Source organism: Budorcas taxicolor, chromosome 5 (genome assembly GCF_023091745.1).
Source record: "Budorcas taxicolor isolate Tak-1 chromosome 5, Takin1.1, whole genome shotgun sequence".
NCBI classification, from domain to species: domain Eukaryota; kingdom Metazoa; phylum Chordata; class Mammalia; order Artiodactyla; family Bovidae; genus Budorcas; species Budorcas taxicolor.
In genome coordinates, this window is record NC_068914.1 from 4241843 (window position 1) to 4257568 (window position 15726).

The 15726-nt window shown below is 53.7% G+C and overlaps 1 protein-coding gene across 1 annotated transcript; it reads left to right on the top strand.

Annotated features, from left to right (window-relative positions):
• The first annotated feature begins 7954 nt into the window (after positions 1–7954).
• Positions 7955–15600, top strand: LOC128048472 (synaptotagmin-15-like). The gene is made up of 8 exons (XM_052640871.1): positions 7955–7964; positions 8917–9109; positions 9628–9770; positions 10687–10982; positions 12431–12601; positions 13172–13292; positions 14240–14419; positions 15320–15600. Exons 1-8 carry the CDS (start codon positions 7958–7960, stop codon positions 15460–15462), a joined length of 1254 nt encoding a protein of 417 aa, XP_052496831.1. The 5' UTR covers positions 7955–7957; the 3' UTR covers positions 15463–15600.
• The last annotated feature ends 126 nt before the right edge of the window (positions 15601–15726 follow it).

Sequence of the window (15726 nt, forward strand, 5' to 3'; positions counted from 1 at the left end):
AGAGGGCACTGAACCGTGAAGAACCACATCCAGACTCCATACTGCAGGCTCTCCATACCCAGATCCTAGGCTGGGAGCTGGATGCAGGCACTGGATGGAACTTCGGAGTCATCTCCCCCTGGGAGAGGACATCTGAAGCTCTGGGAGAACGAGGAACACAGACATTTGATTGGCCAAAGGGATGGACTGGGGATGAGACTGCTAATTGGCCCCTAGTGGTCATGATCTCCTTTTATCTGTAGACATGGAAATCCAGGGGGGAAAGATGATATTTCATTATCTTTCTGGAAGCTATCTGGCCAGGTAACTGACCAGTAGGACTGCAGTGTAGGGAGGTGATGCTTGTAAGCAGGAGTGAGCCGTGCTCTTCTCTCTCTCCACTGGCTAGGTATGGAGGTGGTGAAAGGCCTCAGACTACACAGATAAGTAATACCTAGGGCTAGTAAAGCAACAGGATAGGGAAACACCTGGACTCCCAGGCTGCTTAAGAAAGGTAAGAAAGGAAAACTTCTATCTTGCTTAAGCTAATCTCACTTGAAGTTTCTATTCCAACAGTTCAACCTGTATGCTACAAATTACTCATCCTCTCCTCTCCTCCACACCCATGTGCTTTGGGTGGGTCTCAGGAGGAAGGGCATACAACAAGCCTAAGGCAATCACTGCCTCACATTACCCTGGCTTCAAAGGTTGTTCAGAATAAGTATGTGTCCCACTTAGAGCCAATGGCATGCAATAAGGAATTTCTCTGGGAGTCTTGAGGAAGAAACTCACTGTTTTTGCTAAAGGAATGTGGAGACTGAAGCCATCGTCTTACACAAAGCCTGATACTGGAATCAGCCCAGCGGGTGACAAAGCCAGGATGTTGAGAGAAGCAAGGTCCTAACAACATCATTTTGAGTTTTGACCCTAGTGAGAACTAAGGCTGGTCTCAACCTTTGACAAACAGCCATTTGTGAAGTTTCTTGCCCTCACTCAACACCTACCATAAGACTGAAAAATCAGATATTCACTTTCTTGGTCTTCCCTGAAACCAACATGGCCATGTGGGTCTTGCCCGTGTTGCATAAGAGTCAACATGCTAAGGGCTTTCTGATGAAAGGAGAGAAGTGAGTGAGGAAAGAAGCACTTATCCCACCCTGTTCCCTTCCTGCTTTTTCTGCCTTTGAACTTGGTCTTAGAGAACACTAAGCTTGGTGCTATTGTAGAAGTCTTCCAATTTTAAGGTGAAACATGCTGAGATGGCAAAGCAGAAAGACACAAGGAGCCTCAGTCTTGGATGATATTCTTTGCCAAACCAAATCTGAGGCCATCTAACTCCAATTTCTTGTTAAGAAATACGATATTCACCAATTCTAAGAGCCATATTCTTTTTCACACATAACACCTTTAAAATCAAGTCACATCTCAACTATTTGATAATAAAGAATTGCTTCATAGTTTGATAGCATCTTTTCTTATGCAAAGTGGTGTAATAGTGATACATTTCATAATCAATGGCATCTTCAAGTTAATAAAATACAGTAATAAATTTCCGTATGGTTTCAGTTCAGTTCAGTTCAGTTGCTCAGTCGCGTCCGACTCTTTGCGACCCCATCAATCACAGCACTCCAGGCCTCCCTGTCCATCACTGACTCCCGGAGTTCACTCAGATTCACGTCCATCGAGTCGGTGATGCTATCCAGCCATCTCATCCTCTGTCGTCCCCTTTTCCTCCTGCCCCCAATCCCTCCTAGCATCAGAGTCTTTTCCAATGAGTCAACACTTCCCATGAGGTGGCCAAAGTACTGGAGCTTCAGCTTTAGCATCATTCCCTCCTAAGAACACCCAGGGCTAATCTCCTTCAGAATGAACTGGTTGGACGTCCTTGCAGTCCAAGGGACTCTCAGGAGTCTTCTCCAACACCACAGTTCAAAAGCATCAATTCTTCGGCGCTCAGCTTTCTTCACAGTCCAAATCTCACATCCATACATGACCACTGGAAAAACCATAGCCTTGACTAGACGGACATTTTTTGGCAAAGTAATGTCTCTGCTTTTGAATATGCTATCTAGGTTGGTCATAACTTTTCTTCCAAGGAGTAAGTGTCTTTTAATTTCATGGCTGCAGTCACCATCTGCAATGATTTGGGATTAGGACACATTTAACCAGGTTTTCTGTAAGAAGAAGCCAAAATAAGTCTTAACTGATTTAAAAAAAAACAAAACAAAACCCTACTACAGCATGGAAAACAAACTTATGGTTACCAAAGGGGAAAGAGGTGGACGGGAATAAATTCAGAGTTTGAGGTTAACAGACACACAGTACTATATATAAAATAGATTAAAAAAAAAAACACAAAGATCTACTGTGTAGCACAGGGAACCATATTCAATATCTTATAATAACTTATAATGGAAAAGAAACTTAAAAAGAGTATATATGTAACTGGCAATTCTGCATCATACCCAGGCCCACATTCCCACCACAAGTGGCACGTCTAGTCCCTGATTTCTGTAAGTCTTTGACTCCCAATAGAAGGAGTGCAGCTACTTCCCAACACAGGAGCAAATTGCTCTGGTCTCTGGTTCTCTCTCTGACATCTCAGGCCAGAAGCCACAGTTGCCTGTGCACACCAGTGGCCAATCGATTTCCTCCGAAGCAAGCACTCAGAGTGGTCCTGAGCTCCCTGGGCTTGAGGGAGAGTATAGCTACCCAGCCAAAGCTCCCTGGGCTTGAGGGGAGAGTTTGGCTACCCACCTGTCCCTCTTGCAAAGGGTCCTACATCACAGCCTCAGCCCTCAACAAAGGCATCTCCCAAGTCCTTACTCTCTTCCACTCTTCCAGAATTTTCTTTCTCACTATTGGCCAATTGTCTAGCTGATTCTCAGCCGCTTTGGAAAACTGACATTATGGGAACTTCCATTTTAGTACAGTGGATAAAAATCCACCTGCCACTGCAGGGGACATGGGTTCAAACTCTGATCTGGGAAGATACCACATGCCTTGCGGCAACTGAGCCCGAGGCCACAACTACCGAGGCTGCACTCTAGAGCCTGCAAGCCGCAACTACTAATGCTTGACTTCTGTGCTGAGGGCCAGCCTTAGAGTTCAGGGGACCTGGAGCCAGACCTGCTAATCAAACCTGAACAGCCACTTCTTAGTCTCATCACCTCAGTGTCCCTCACTTTCCACCTGAGTATAATGGGGACAAGAGCCTCATAGAGCTTGCCTCCCCCTCCCCCATCATTCATCTCCTGCCATGGCTAACAATTAATTAAGAGTGTCAGTTTCAAATATCAGAAATCAACTCATACTGGTTCAAGAGAAAGAAAAGGTTTAATTTATTGGACCACCTAAGGATAGATGGCTGCCTGAACAGCAGGACCAGGGGCCAGACAGCTTCATCAGGCAGCCTGCACTTCTCTGAGCTCCTATCTCACATACATTCCTCCACACAGGTGCTCCCAATGGCCCTAGACTTAGCTCCTTCAGCTCAACAACACTCACCGAAAAAGGGAGTGATCCCACAAAAATTCTAGGATTGATCCTGATTAGGTCATGACTCACCCCTGAATCTACCCCTGTGGCCTTCCTGGGTCATATGCAAAGCTCCAGAACAGAGGTGATCTGGTGATGTAGGGAAAGGGAAGAGATCCACTTCCATCAGTTACTGCATGAACAAGGAGGAGAGAAAATTCTAGTTCCTAAGAAAGAAAAGGCAGGACGCTATTGCCAGGAGAGGAAAAAGGCTGCCAGGCAGGGGACGGGAAGCAGGGAGAACTGAGCCGAGAAGCCAAGAACATTCCTGGGAAGCAGCAGTAAGCCACGGGCTCTGGTCTCCATCCTGGGACCCTGGGTGGTTGTCCTTAGGATGGCACAAATTTGGAGCCAGCCCAGTGGAGTACGAGAGAAGGAGGGGCCTTCGGACATGACAAGGACAGATACTCTCTCCAAAGTCCTCAGAAGAAGAGGTTATGGGAAATTCATGCTAAGGCCACCTTAATAACACCAGAGAATAGAGAGGATGCAGATGGGGGAACCCTCCCCCACCTCACAAAGAGGCACGTGGGGTGACCGGGCTGGAATTGACATAAATGTCAGAAACACAGTGTTCCACATGTTTCTCAGCATGGCCATTATTCTGCTCTGGCCTCTCTGTTCCTAAGTGATGAGAGATGAAACTTCCTTAGACAGGGCTGATTCTTAAGGTTAATTAAAAGTGGCCTTTCTCGTGAATCATCCATTGCACTGAATTATTAATCACCTGCAGTCATTTTCAGGCCTTTAAACACTTGGACTTCCTGCAAACCTCCTTGGAAATGCTTTTTCCAGTGGAAATATGACTTCCTTTTGGCCATGGAAAAGAGAAACATTGTCTGCTGCTGTTTTCAGATTTCCTAGCTCCCAGAGAATCCTAAGCAAGATCTGAAAACAGGAAGCAGGGCCAGGACGGCAGCCAGAACCAGAGGCCGTTCTGTTCTATGGAGCTGGCTCCAGGCCAGCCTGGTCTTAGAACCTCCACAGGGCAGTGGACTGAGGGAGACTGACCACAGTGCATGTGGCTGTTGGCGCTATTCAAGGTCACCGCCACAGGAAATGGTCCCCTGGGGCCTTGCCTGGGCCTTCAGCGGTCAGTGACGAGAAAGGAATGAGGAGGGCCAGGTGTCGGGTCCAGCTCCACCACTTATTGGGTGGGCAATGGAAACTCTTTGATTTGGTTTCCTCATCTAATGGGGTGGTCCCTGCAGGGCTGGCTGACACAAAGCAGAGTTGAGTGGAATCAGGAGCATCAAGCTTTCATCCCGATACCCAGGACATAAGGAGCAACAGGAAAGGTGAATTACCTCTTGCCATCTGCTCTCATCTTCCAGTGGAAGAAGAAAGACTCAGAACTCAATGGGCTGGCTGGACGTGTAAGGTGCTTGCAGATAGTGATAGCAACGTGAGTGTAAGACCCAGCAGCTGGTCTCCAGGGCTAGGCCAAGGAGCTCATGTCAGACCCTGAAGGGTGGACCCAAGACGTGTGATACATGGACAAAGGTGGGGGAAGCCGAGAAGCAGCTCAGCCTGAGGGCACAAGTTCTTCATCCACCGTTCAGCACTGCCTTGGCCTGGAGGTGGATATTGGGAATGCTAAGATAAATAAGACATGGCCCCCTGCCTTCACAGAAGTCCTGGTCTGCCTGGGAGAGTGAGCTGGAGTGACAGTCACAGACACAGAGTCCTAGAAAGCAACATGGTAGCTACAGGTACAGTGAAGATAAGGAAGGAGCTTCACGGAGAAGGAAGGAGACTCATAGTACTTCATTCCGAAGGATAAGCAGTGGGGAAGGATAGTGGGCCCAAATATCTCAGGCAGGAAGTGAAAGTAAACGTGTTAGTTGCTCAGAGGTGTCCAACTCTTTGTCATCTCATGGACTGTAGCCTGCCAGGCTCCTCTGTCCATGGAATTCTCCAGGCAAGAATACTGGAGTGGGTAGCCATTCTCTTCTCCAGGGGATCTTCCCGACCCAGAGGTCAAACCTGGGTCTCCTACGTTGCAGATTCTTCATGGTACGAGCCACCAGGAGAGGGCAGTATAATGAGAAGGTGTCCAGCGCCAGACTGCCAGTGCAGGAGACACAGGAGATGCAGGTTTGATCCCTGGGTCCAGAAGATCCCCTGGAGGAGGGCAGGGCAACCCACTCTCTCCAATATTCTTGCCTGGAGAATCCCCAGGGACAGAGAAGCCTGGTGAGCTATGGTCCATAGGGTCACAGAGAGCTGGGCATGACTGAAGCGACTTAGCACGCACGCACGCACACATCCAGTTCAGTAGCAGCGCTGCCAGAAAAAGTTCCATCAGTCTGGACCTTGAGCACGGCAGAAAAATGGGGGGATATGGGGTGTCCATGTGGGTGAGAATGGAGAGAGGAGCCTGGAAGACATAAGCTGAGGGCAGGAGTATACGGTGGAATCTAAACTGCAGAGAGGAAGTTGAGGAGGTGAGGCATAATGGAGACCTGGGCAAAGTTCTTGATGGAGATGAAGATGGATGGAGGAGGCAGAGCTGGCGGGACTTGGAGACTGCTTGGGTATGACTGGTGAGACAAGGAGGCCAAGGAGGGTGATGGGGCCCTGGGACGGCATAGCACAGGGCTGGGAGAGGATGGGCAGCTCTAAGCCTGGCATAGACCAGCCACAGGCATAGCCTTTGCCAGAAGCAGCTACTTCCCCCACATTCAGAAGATCCCCAGGAAGCCGAGGCCCAGCTGTGCAGGTGGCCAACCTGAGTTTGTGCCATGCCCACCAGGGAGGGATGGTCAGGCAAGCAGGACAGTCGCAGGTCAAGGGGGAGCAGGTGTGCTGTGGTGTTAAGCTGGCTGGAGGGTTACCATCTGGGGGCGCGAGGGCCTCACTAGCTGTCTGGTCCCAGCCTGGGAGTGTCGAGAGCTCCAGACAGCAAGAGGTAGGGGAATATAAACCATCTCTCCCTGAGGGCTGCCCAGACACTGCTCAGCGTACTAATGGCTCCAGAAATGTCCACTCTTTAGTTCCTGGAACCAGGTTACTTTACCTGGAAAAGGGGACATTGTAAATATGATTAAGTTAAGGACCTTGAGATGCAGAGATTATCAAGGATTATCTGTGTGGGCCCCACGCAATCACAAAGGTTCTTATAAGAAAGAGGGAGGCAGAACCTATGGTTAATTAAGCTATGACAAAAGAGGCAAGAAAACACAGCAGAGAAGACAGTCTCTAAGTGGTGCCGGGGAAACTGGACAGCTGCATGTAAAAGAATGAAATTAGAACACTCTCTAGCACCGTACAGAAAAGTAAACTCACAGTGGATCAAAGTTCTAAATGCAAGGCTGGACACTATAAAACTCTTAGAGAAAAACATAGGCAGAACACTCTGTGACATCAATCTCAACAATATCTTTTTGGATCTACCTCCTAGAGTAATGAGAATAAAAACACCAATAAATAAACGGGACTTAACTAAACTCAGAAGTTTCTGCAGAGCAAAGGAAACCATAACCAAAAAAAGACAACCCACAGAATGAGAGAATATATTTGCAAAAAAAAGCGACTGAGAAGGAATTAATCTCCAAAATATACAAACAGCTCATGCAGCTCTATGTGAAAAAGTCAAACAACCCAATCAAAAAATGGGTAGATCTAAACAGACATTGCTCCAAAGGTGACATATAGCTAACATATAAAAGTACATGAAAAGATGCTCGACATTACTAACTAGCAGAGAAACGCAAGTCAAATCAAACGAGGTATCACCTTACACGGGTCAGAGTGGCCGTCATCAAAAAGTCTGCCAACAGGTGCTGGAGAGCGTGTGGAGGAAAGGGAACCCTCCTACACAGTTGGTGCCGCGTGGGAGCAAGGTCCAGGCTCAGGCTCTGTCTTTGGACACAACCTTCAAAGCCCCAAAATAACAAGACCCACCTCCGTCCCCCACAAATAACTTCCTTTCCTTCTCCACTTACAGGTTCTCTGAGGTCTAAGACGCCCGCACAACAGCTCCCTACAGGGAGGTTGTGAGTGCGCATCCTTGACGGGGTGGGGAACGGGTGCCCGCTGGCTGAGGGCATTCTTAGACGGGCACAGCGCAAGACAAGGTCGTCAGGGGCGAAAAGCCCGCAGAGGAGGTTTTAGCTCTGCCCGGGGAGGCCTGGCCCTGGCGCCTTAACCGCGCGGAGCCCCGGGCGCGCAGCCCTGAGCGGAGCCCTGGCGTTCCGGCCGCGCGTGGTGGACTCCGCGCCCCTGCTGAGCCGCTATCCGGGCCGGGCCGCGCGGAGCTGCGGCCTCTGGGGGCCGGGTCTGTGCCTCGCGCCGACCGCCGCTCACCCGAGCGCCGCAGGGCACCGCCCTCTACCGCCACCCCCGCCCCTGCCTCCCGCTCAGCGCCTTACAACCGCCCGGCAGCGGCTGAAGGCACAGACACCCGCGCCCGCGCCCCCGACGGCCGTAGAGCAGCCGCATGGAAGGTAAGTGCCCTCGCCTCCCCTCCCACGCCCCCGGCGCCGCGCGGCGCCCCTTTGCCACCCTCTGGGGGCTGCCTCTGCCCTGCTTCCGGCTCCTAGCGAGGTGTGCGGATAGAGTTGAGGCCCACTCCTCGTAGACAGCTGCGGGTCGGGAGGTGTGGGTGTCTTTCCTTCTTACCACCCAGCCCAGTTCAGATCCCCGGGTCGGGAAGCGCCTGCCTCAAGCGTGACCCAAAGGAGGGACATTCCTCGCCTAGTGCGGGATGGAGCGCAGAGCGCTCTCAGTGAGCTCAGGGTGAAGCCTCCGGGTCTGGGCAAGTGTGGGGGCAGCCACTGGCAGCAGAGTGCCAGTGTGCCTTGGTTTCTCACACTCGCTGCTCCCGTCCTCATCCACACCCGCCTCCACCGGCTCCCACCTACTCCCCTGTATGTGGCTTGCTGTGATAGAAGGCTGAGGGGAGGGAGAGGTTTTTAGAGAAAGTTACAGAACTAACCTCTCAGCAGGTTCCAGGACCCAAAGAATAGGGCTCTGAGTGCCACCCAGGGCATCATCCTTCCCCTGGCTTTCCTTAAGTGCATGCTGCCCACCGCCCTCAAGCCTGAACAGGAGTCCGGGGGAGATGGAGGTTCTGATAAGAGAAGGCTTAGTTTCTACACAGAAGCACAAGGGAAAATGGTTCATTTAACCCAAAATGCCAAGTCCAGAACCAGACAGCTCTGTACAGGGCATTAAGACCTCTAGGGCAATGGCGTTTCCCCTGAGACCCAGCAGAGCCGAGCCAGCAGCACCCTTCCCCAGCAGATACATGAGCACATGAGCCCTGTTTCTGTGTTGTTCCTGGGATCCAATCCAGGGAGGTGGGGTTGCTACCCAAATTCTGTCTCCAGAATGCCAGTGGTGTGAAGGGGGGTGACTTTCCCCAGACATCACAGTACTGGTGGTGTCTGCCCCCAGAGCAGGTGGCCCTGGTGATTGGGGGCATCCTTGGGGGGCTGCTGCTGCTGCTGCTCTTGATTGGGGTGAGCTACTATCTCTGGAAGAGACTCTGTGCCACATTCACCTATGAGGAGCTGTCAGGGACCATGGCTGCTTCCAGCACACAGGGAGACGCACTCTGCCCCCCGGATGCCAGGACCCAGGCAAGCAGGTGAGGCACGATGTGGGACTAAGGGAGCTCCTGGCCTTGCTTCAGGCCCTCCCTGTGGAGTTTCCCTTGGAGCAGGGTGGAGAAGGAAAGGTCTGTTTGTTTATGGAGCGCCTCCTCTATGCTGTTAGCAGGCCAAGAGCAATCACAAAGAAACCCCAGAACCTGAGCCACAGCTATGAGGCAGGTGTTATGAAGCCCATTTTCCAGCTGGGGAAACTGAGGCTCAATGGACGTAAGTCCAGATAGCACAACTAGAAAGTGGCAGAACAGGCATTCAAACTCAGGCAGGCTGACTCCAGGAGCTACGCTCCTACTCCAACTCACCACGGCTGTGGGCACACGGAGGAGGTGGCTGTGCGTGTCCCCTGGTGTGGGCCCGGAAGACGGTGCTCTTGCCTCCCCCGGCTCCTGCTGGCTTTTTCTCCTCTGGTTCCTGACACTTACACTCTCTGGGCTGAACACTCTGAAGCCATACCATTCACTTGCTACCTATTTGTCATCTCCCTGCCTCTGGACAGGCCACCTGGTGTACCATTTGTGGTGCCTCCTTCCCTCCAAAGCCAAGACTGGGTACCCCTGAGCAGCAGAGAGTGGGCCCAGGTCCCACAGGACCCCTACCCAGCCCCGGAGCTCCTGCCCCACACCACTGGCAGCAATCTTGGTGAGTGTGCCCACCCGGGCCTGTCCAGGGGTCATGGTACGCCCAGGCCAGGACAGACCTATCTGCTTTCCTGGGCCTGGCTCCTGAAAAGAGTCCAGATGGGGCCCAGGATGCCAGAGTTGCCCAGTGACCACTCTTTCCAGGTATTTTCAGTTTACCAATGCCTGCTGCGTCCCAGTCTGGGCTAGGTATGGCTTCATGTGCCATTTTGGAGTTAGACCATGGCTGGGGGAATTACCCCATTTTACACATTAATAAACTGAAGCTCAGGAGGGTAACAGTGCCATGCCCGGCTCACAGAGGCAGTAAGCAACAAATCTGGGATTGGAAACCCAGTGTTCCCAGGTGCAGCACCTATGCTGGGTCCTCCTCCAGGATGATGGGTTGGCCAATCCAGAGAGCAGAATGGTGGAACCTGGGCACACAGCTTTCTGCCCACCTCCTTGCTCTGAAGACCTGGCTAAGAACCACCCAGTAATTAGCTAAGCCCTTATAATTTAAAGAGGAAGACAAGAGGCAACATTTTATCACTGAGACATCCTCTGGGACACCACAGAAAGGAGCCAGGCCAGATGCTGGGCACTGCACCCACACTGCCGGCCCTGACCTCTAGGGGTGGGGGTCAGTCATGGGGGCAAGGGTTGAACGAATACTATGTCCTCTGCTAGGAGGCCCAGGAGGAGCAGGCCTGGATGTAGAATGCCTTAGTGCTGAGAATGCGTCCTGCCCAGCTGCACTAGACAGAGGGGCTGTGTTTAGTCTGGAGAAGAGTCTGGGGCGAATGCGGTCAGGAGAAGCCGGTGAACGACCTTGTCAAGAAGGGCTGGGCAGGGAGGGGGCGGGAGAGCCAGAGCTTGCGGTCCCCACGCCCCTGCCTTCCCCTGGCCTGCCAGTCTTTCCAGCCCCTGTGTTGTAGGAGATGCGTGCGTGGTGGGGACCATCAACCCTGAGTTCTACAAGATCCCAGAGGACAAAAGTGAGGCTGACTTCCCTGAGGGCTGCCTGGGCCGGCTGTGGTTCTCTGTGGAATACCAGCAGGAGGCCGAGCGGCTGCTGGTGGGCCTGATCAAGGCACAGCGGCTGCACGCCCCCTCAGAGAACTGTAGCCCCCTGGTGAAGCTCCACCTGCTGCCGGATGAGCGGCGCTTCCTCCAGTCTAAGACCAAACGCAGAACCACCAGTCCACGGTTCGATGAACACTTCGTCTTTCAGGTATGACCTTTGAGCAGGCAGGGTCCGGGGCCCTTTGCCTCCTGGGAAGGACAGACATTGTGCAGGAGAGCCCAGCCTCCGGTGCTAACCAGGGCCCTGCAGCCCCCAGGGGCCCCATACCGCAGGCTCTACCCTACCCCGCCTGCCAGGCCAGGGTGTACGAGAGCCCTGACCCTTGATGGTGGGGGCAGATGAGAGACTGGAAGGATGAGGGGGCAGAGGGCTGGGCTCCTCCTGTACAGGCTGCCTGGAGGGGAGAAAGAGAAACATATTCTTGGAGCACCCACTGAATGCCAGGCCCTGGCTTATGGGACTCAGGAAGGCAGCCAAGACCCTGGAACACGATGAGCTTTCTGACATGGTTATCCATGGAAGGTGGAGGGTGAGACCCCCCCCTCACCCAGGACCAGAACTCACCCGTCCTGTCAGAGGCCAGAGCAGGACCCGAGAGCCATCTCGTGACAGGTGGTTACCTCTGCAGCATGGTGGGCAGGTGAGCTCAGGGTCCTGAGGAGCTGAGGTGATGAGGCACTGAGCCAGGCGCACAGCGGCCTTGGGCGCCTCAGCAGGTGACTGGGGCCCTTATGGGAAGCTAGCAGTCAAGAGCTCCCGAGAGGCCTTGGACAAACATTTTTAAGAGCAGGGCAGGAAGCTGACTGGCAAGGTAAGGAGAGACTTGTCTGCAACTGGGAAGAATGTAATTTCTACCTTCTTCCGGGGCTGAGCCCTGGGAAGAGGGGTGGCATGGGGCCCAGCCCGAGGCCGTCCTGCTGGGCTCAGGCTGAGAATTCACAGGTGAACTTGCTCCTGTTGGAACCTCAAAATCCAAGGTGGGGAGCTTTGAATCATTCCCTGCCCTGTGCCTGCACCAACCTTACCCTGGCCTCTCTGTGCTTCCCTCTCTAGGGAAGAGAAAGAGAAGAAAATCAAATTTAATTCACCATCTGCCTTAAGCCAGGCCCTTTAATTGGGGTTTTATAATCCAGAGAGTAAGAACGATTATCCCATCTTACAGGTGAGGAAACTGAGTGTCAGGGAGAGGACTATTCAGGTGCCAAATTCAGATAGCAGAGACGGGGGGTTCAGTGTCGGAGCCTGGGCTCCAGTGTGGGAACCTCTCATACTTTTAGTGCAGGCAACTCACTTGGATGCCTGTTAAATGGTAGATTCTGCTTCGTGGGTCTGGGTGGAGCCCAAGGTCCCGCATTTCTAACAAGGCCCCAGGGGTGGTGGGTGCTGCTGGCTCTGGGACCACACTCTGTGTGGCAAGGCTCTGGCACAGCCTCCCACCTCCGTGACAAAGGGTCCCCTGAGGATGCCTGGGTTTGGGGTGTGCAGGTCCCTGGTTGAGACACCCCTGATGGAAAGATTCTGTTTCCAGAACAACATATCACATCATCCCATTCCCTGACCCTACCTGACTCCAGCTGGGCCCTCGTCTCTCCAAGGTATCCAGCAAGAGCGTCAACCAGAGGGTGCTGAGGTTCTCAGTGTACCACGTGGACAGGCAAAGGAAGCACCAGCTCCTAGGCCAAGTGCTCTTCCCTCTGAAGAAGGAGACACTGGCGGGCAACTGCCGGCGCGTCCTCTGGAGAGACCTGGAAGCCGAGAGCCTGGAGGTAAAGGTTAGGGTCACCAGACATGTGCCAGATGACCACAAGTCTGACTACCATAGACAGCCAGCAGGTGTGGCCCAGCAGAATCCTGTCCACTACCCCTACAAGTGTGACCCGCAGTGGTGGGCCCATGCCAGAGCTGCACGGGACAGTGGAGGTGCACCTGAGGCTCCTTTGCCCTGGAGATTACCTGGAGCATCCTGGAAAGACCACATTTGGATTCCCATCCAGATCAGTTAGCTATGAAAGTTGACACCTCAAATGGACCTGCCAAGGAAATTACCCACTCTTCCTCCAACACTCCCCGCCCCCACCCCTGAGGATGACTCGGAATAGGTGTTGGAATTCCCCATTCCTGGCTTTGAACCCTCAGCTCTGGCCCTTACTATGTGATCTTCAGCAGGCCCCTTCAACTCCCCAGGCCTCAGTTTCCCCATCTGTAAAATGGTGGATGGGTTTCAAGGAGGGAGTGTGGCTGTGTCTTGAGTAGCCCGGGCCTGCCTGCCAGGAGGAAGGAGGAAGGCATGGGGTCTCCAGTACCTACCTGGGGTGCTTTCCTCTTGGCTTCTCCAGCCTCCCTCCGAATTTGGTGACCTCCAGTTCTGCCTCAGCTACAATGACCGTCTGAACCGCCTCACCGTGGTCGTGCTGCGAGCCAAGGGACTCCGGCTCCGGGAGAACACGAGTTTTGTCAGTAAGGTTTCCCCCTGGGGCAGGGCCCACCCCATGATCTTGGAGCCTGGAGTCTGCCCCTCAACCCTGGCCATCCAGTTTCTACTTGTATGTGCTACCAGGAGCATTGCTGCCTCCCAAGCCACGCCCTCCCTCTCTGCACAGCTGGGGTGTGAGAAATTGCTTCCTTATGTTGATCCACAGTTGCACCCCCTTGGCCTTCACCAAGACGCCTAAGAACCCTGAGACCAAGCCTGCCCCTCCCTTTTCCCAAAGCAGTGCCTCAGCTCCTGTACTGTGCTGCCTGTCTGCAGCCCGGCCCTTCTGCAAAGCGAGGGCTCCCCCCAGGGCAGGGAGCAGCAAACAGGGTGTCCTTGCATGCAGAGCTTGACACTCAGGTAGAACTCAGGAGCTGGGGGAACGGGGACCCCGCTCTGGCTCACCCTAAATGTCCAGCCCCATTGTGGGGCCCCCAGCAAGCAGGTGGTTGTCTGCCCCTTGTGCATCTCTGCATTTGGGTCACTACAAGCAAGCTGGCATTCAGCCTTCCACTGTGGCTTCAAAACCCATCTAACAGCAACTCCCCCTGCAAAAAAACCAAAAAACTTGACCTCTGAATGGGGTGTTTAAGGGCCCCAGGAGGCCCGGGCACCCAGCAAGCAGGATCCACCCCACAATGGGGACGGATGGGCGTGTGGTGCCAGGCTCCAGTAACAAGGGCCAGCCGAACCTTGGGTGCATTCAGGAGACAGAGAGGAAGGAAGAGGAGGGAGCCAAGCATTTCCTTGGCTGTAGGCAGTGCGCTAATCAACCCCGTTTCCTCCTGTAACGCCCTTTGGCTGCAGCAGTTGTGAGTAATGGGGTCCTGGCACCCAGGCGAGGCATGAGCCCTCCCACCCAGGCTCCCACGGGCAGGAGGCTGGGCCCCCTGCCTGCCCCTCCCAGCCTGCAGTCTGTCCTGCCCCTCAGGTGTGTTTGTCAAAGTGTCTCTGATGAACCACAACAAGTTTGTCAAGTGCAAAAAGACTTCGGCTGTGCTGGGCTCCACCAACCCTGTGTACAGCGAGACCTTCAGCTTCAAAGCCGACCCCGCGGAGCTGGACACCGCGAGCCTCAGCCTGACAGTGATGCAGAGAGCGGAAGCAGACAGTAAGGCTGCCCCCTCACGGTCAGCCTGGGGCGTTGGGCTAAGGCGGGGCTCCTGTGCATTCAGGAAGCATGGACCCTTTGGAGGGAGCTGTATGGTTTCTGTTCTGTGCCTAAGGAGACTAGTGCTCAGAGAGGCTAAGATATTTACCCAAGAACACGGAGCTTGCTAGTGAGATAGCTGGAGCTCACATCCAGCTTTAATCTGGTGTCATTGTCCATAGCACCCTAAAAGAGGTTAAAGGATGGCCCCTGCTGCTCCGTCCTGGGGCAAATCACCAGAGAGTTCGGGAAACAGCACAGCTACCTGCACTGGCCAAGCGACCCGGTGCTGTGGGTCTCTATGTACCCTGTGTTGCCTCATGCCCTCTGTACAAGCCTTGAGGGTCCTGGGTGAGGCTCAGGGTGGATGAGAGGGTGGAGTTATCCCGCACTGCCCCTCACTCCAGGGCCCACTGTCACTGAGGCAGAGCTGTTGGGTCGGCTGGTCTTGTGGGTCAGAGCTTAGGCCCCTTCTCCATTGTGATAGTTGGTAAAAGGCGAAAATTGTTGTTGAATGTTCCTGCTGAATATACAAGTTGACTGAGAGAAGAGGGCTTCTTTCTGGAGGGGCCCCTTCCTCCCTCGGCTCTTCGATGTGAGGCAGTTTGATGGCCCACCAGGAGGATGGGGGGCAGAATGGGTGCCCGCCCCAAAGGGCAGGCTTTTTACTTGGGCTCCCTTCCCCGTCAGCTCCAGCTCCAGAGCAAAGTCAGGACCCCTTCAGAGGCTGTTAAAGAGGAAGAGGGCTGGCTACTTCCCTTAAGAGAAGGAGCGAGTGAGAGAGAGGGAAGGCCCTGGGGATGGCTTAGGTGAGGGGGCTTCTAAGCTTCCGAGAATGACTATGTTCTCCCTCCCCCGCAGAGAGTCACGAGCTGGGCCGGGTGGTGGTGGGCCCCTACATGTACACCCGCGGCAGAGAACTGGAGCACTGGAACGAGATGCTTAGCAAACCCAAGGAGCTGGTGAAGCGCTGGCATGCGCTTTGCCGCACCACCGAGCCCTAACCTAGGCGAGGAACTCAGGTCTGCTCCAGAAGCTCCCTCTCCCCAGAGCCATGCCTGACAGCCACAGCCTTGGACACTGCATCCAGCAACTCACTGGGCTGCAGGGTCAGCCTGAGCTGGGGGAACATGTATGCTGATGTACAGGAGAGAAGAGGGGACAAGAGAGCCCTTGCCTGGGCAGCGGTGTGACTGGTGGGTTACATCTCAGCAGCCCGAGAGGCCCTGCTTGACTCACTCTGTCCTTTTTTGCCCATGGGGGTGCCT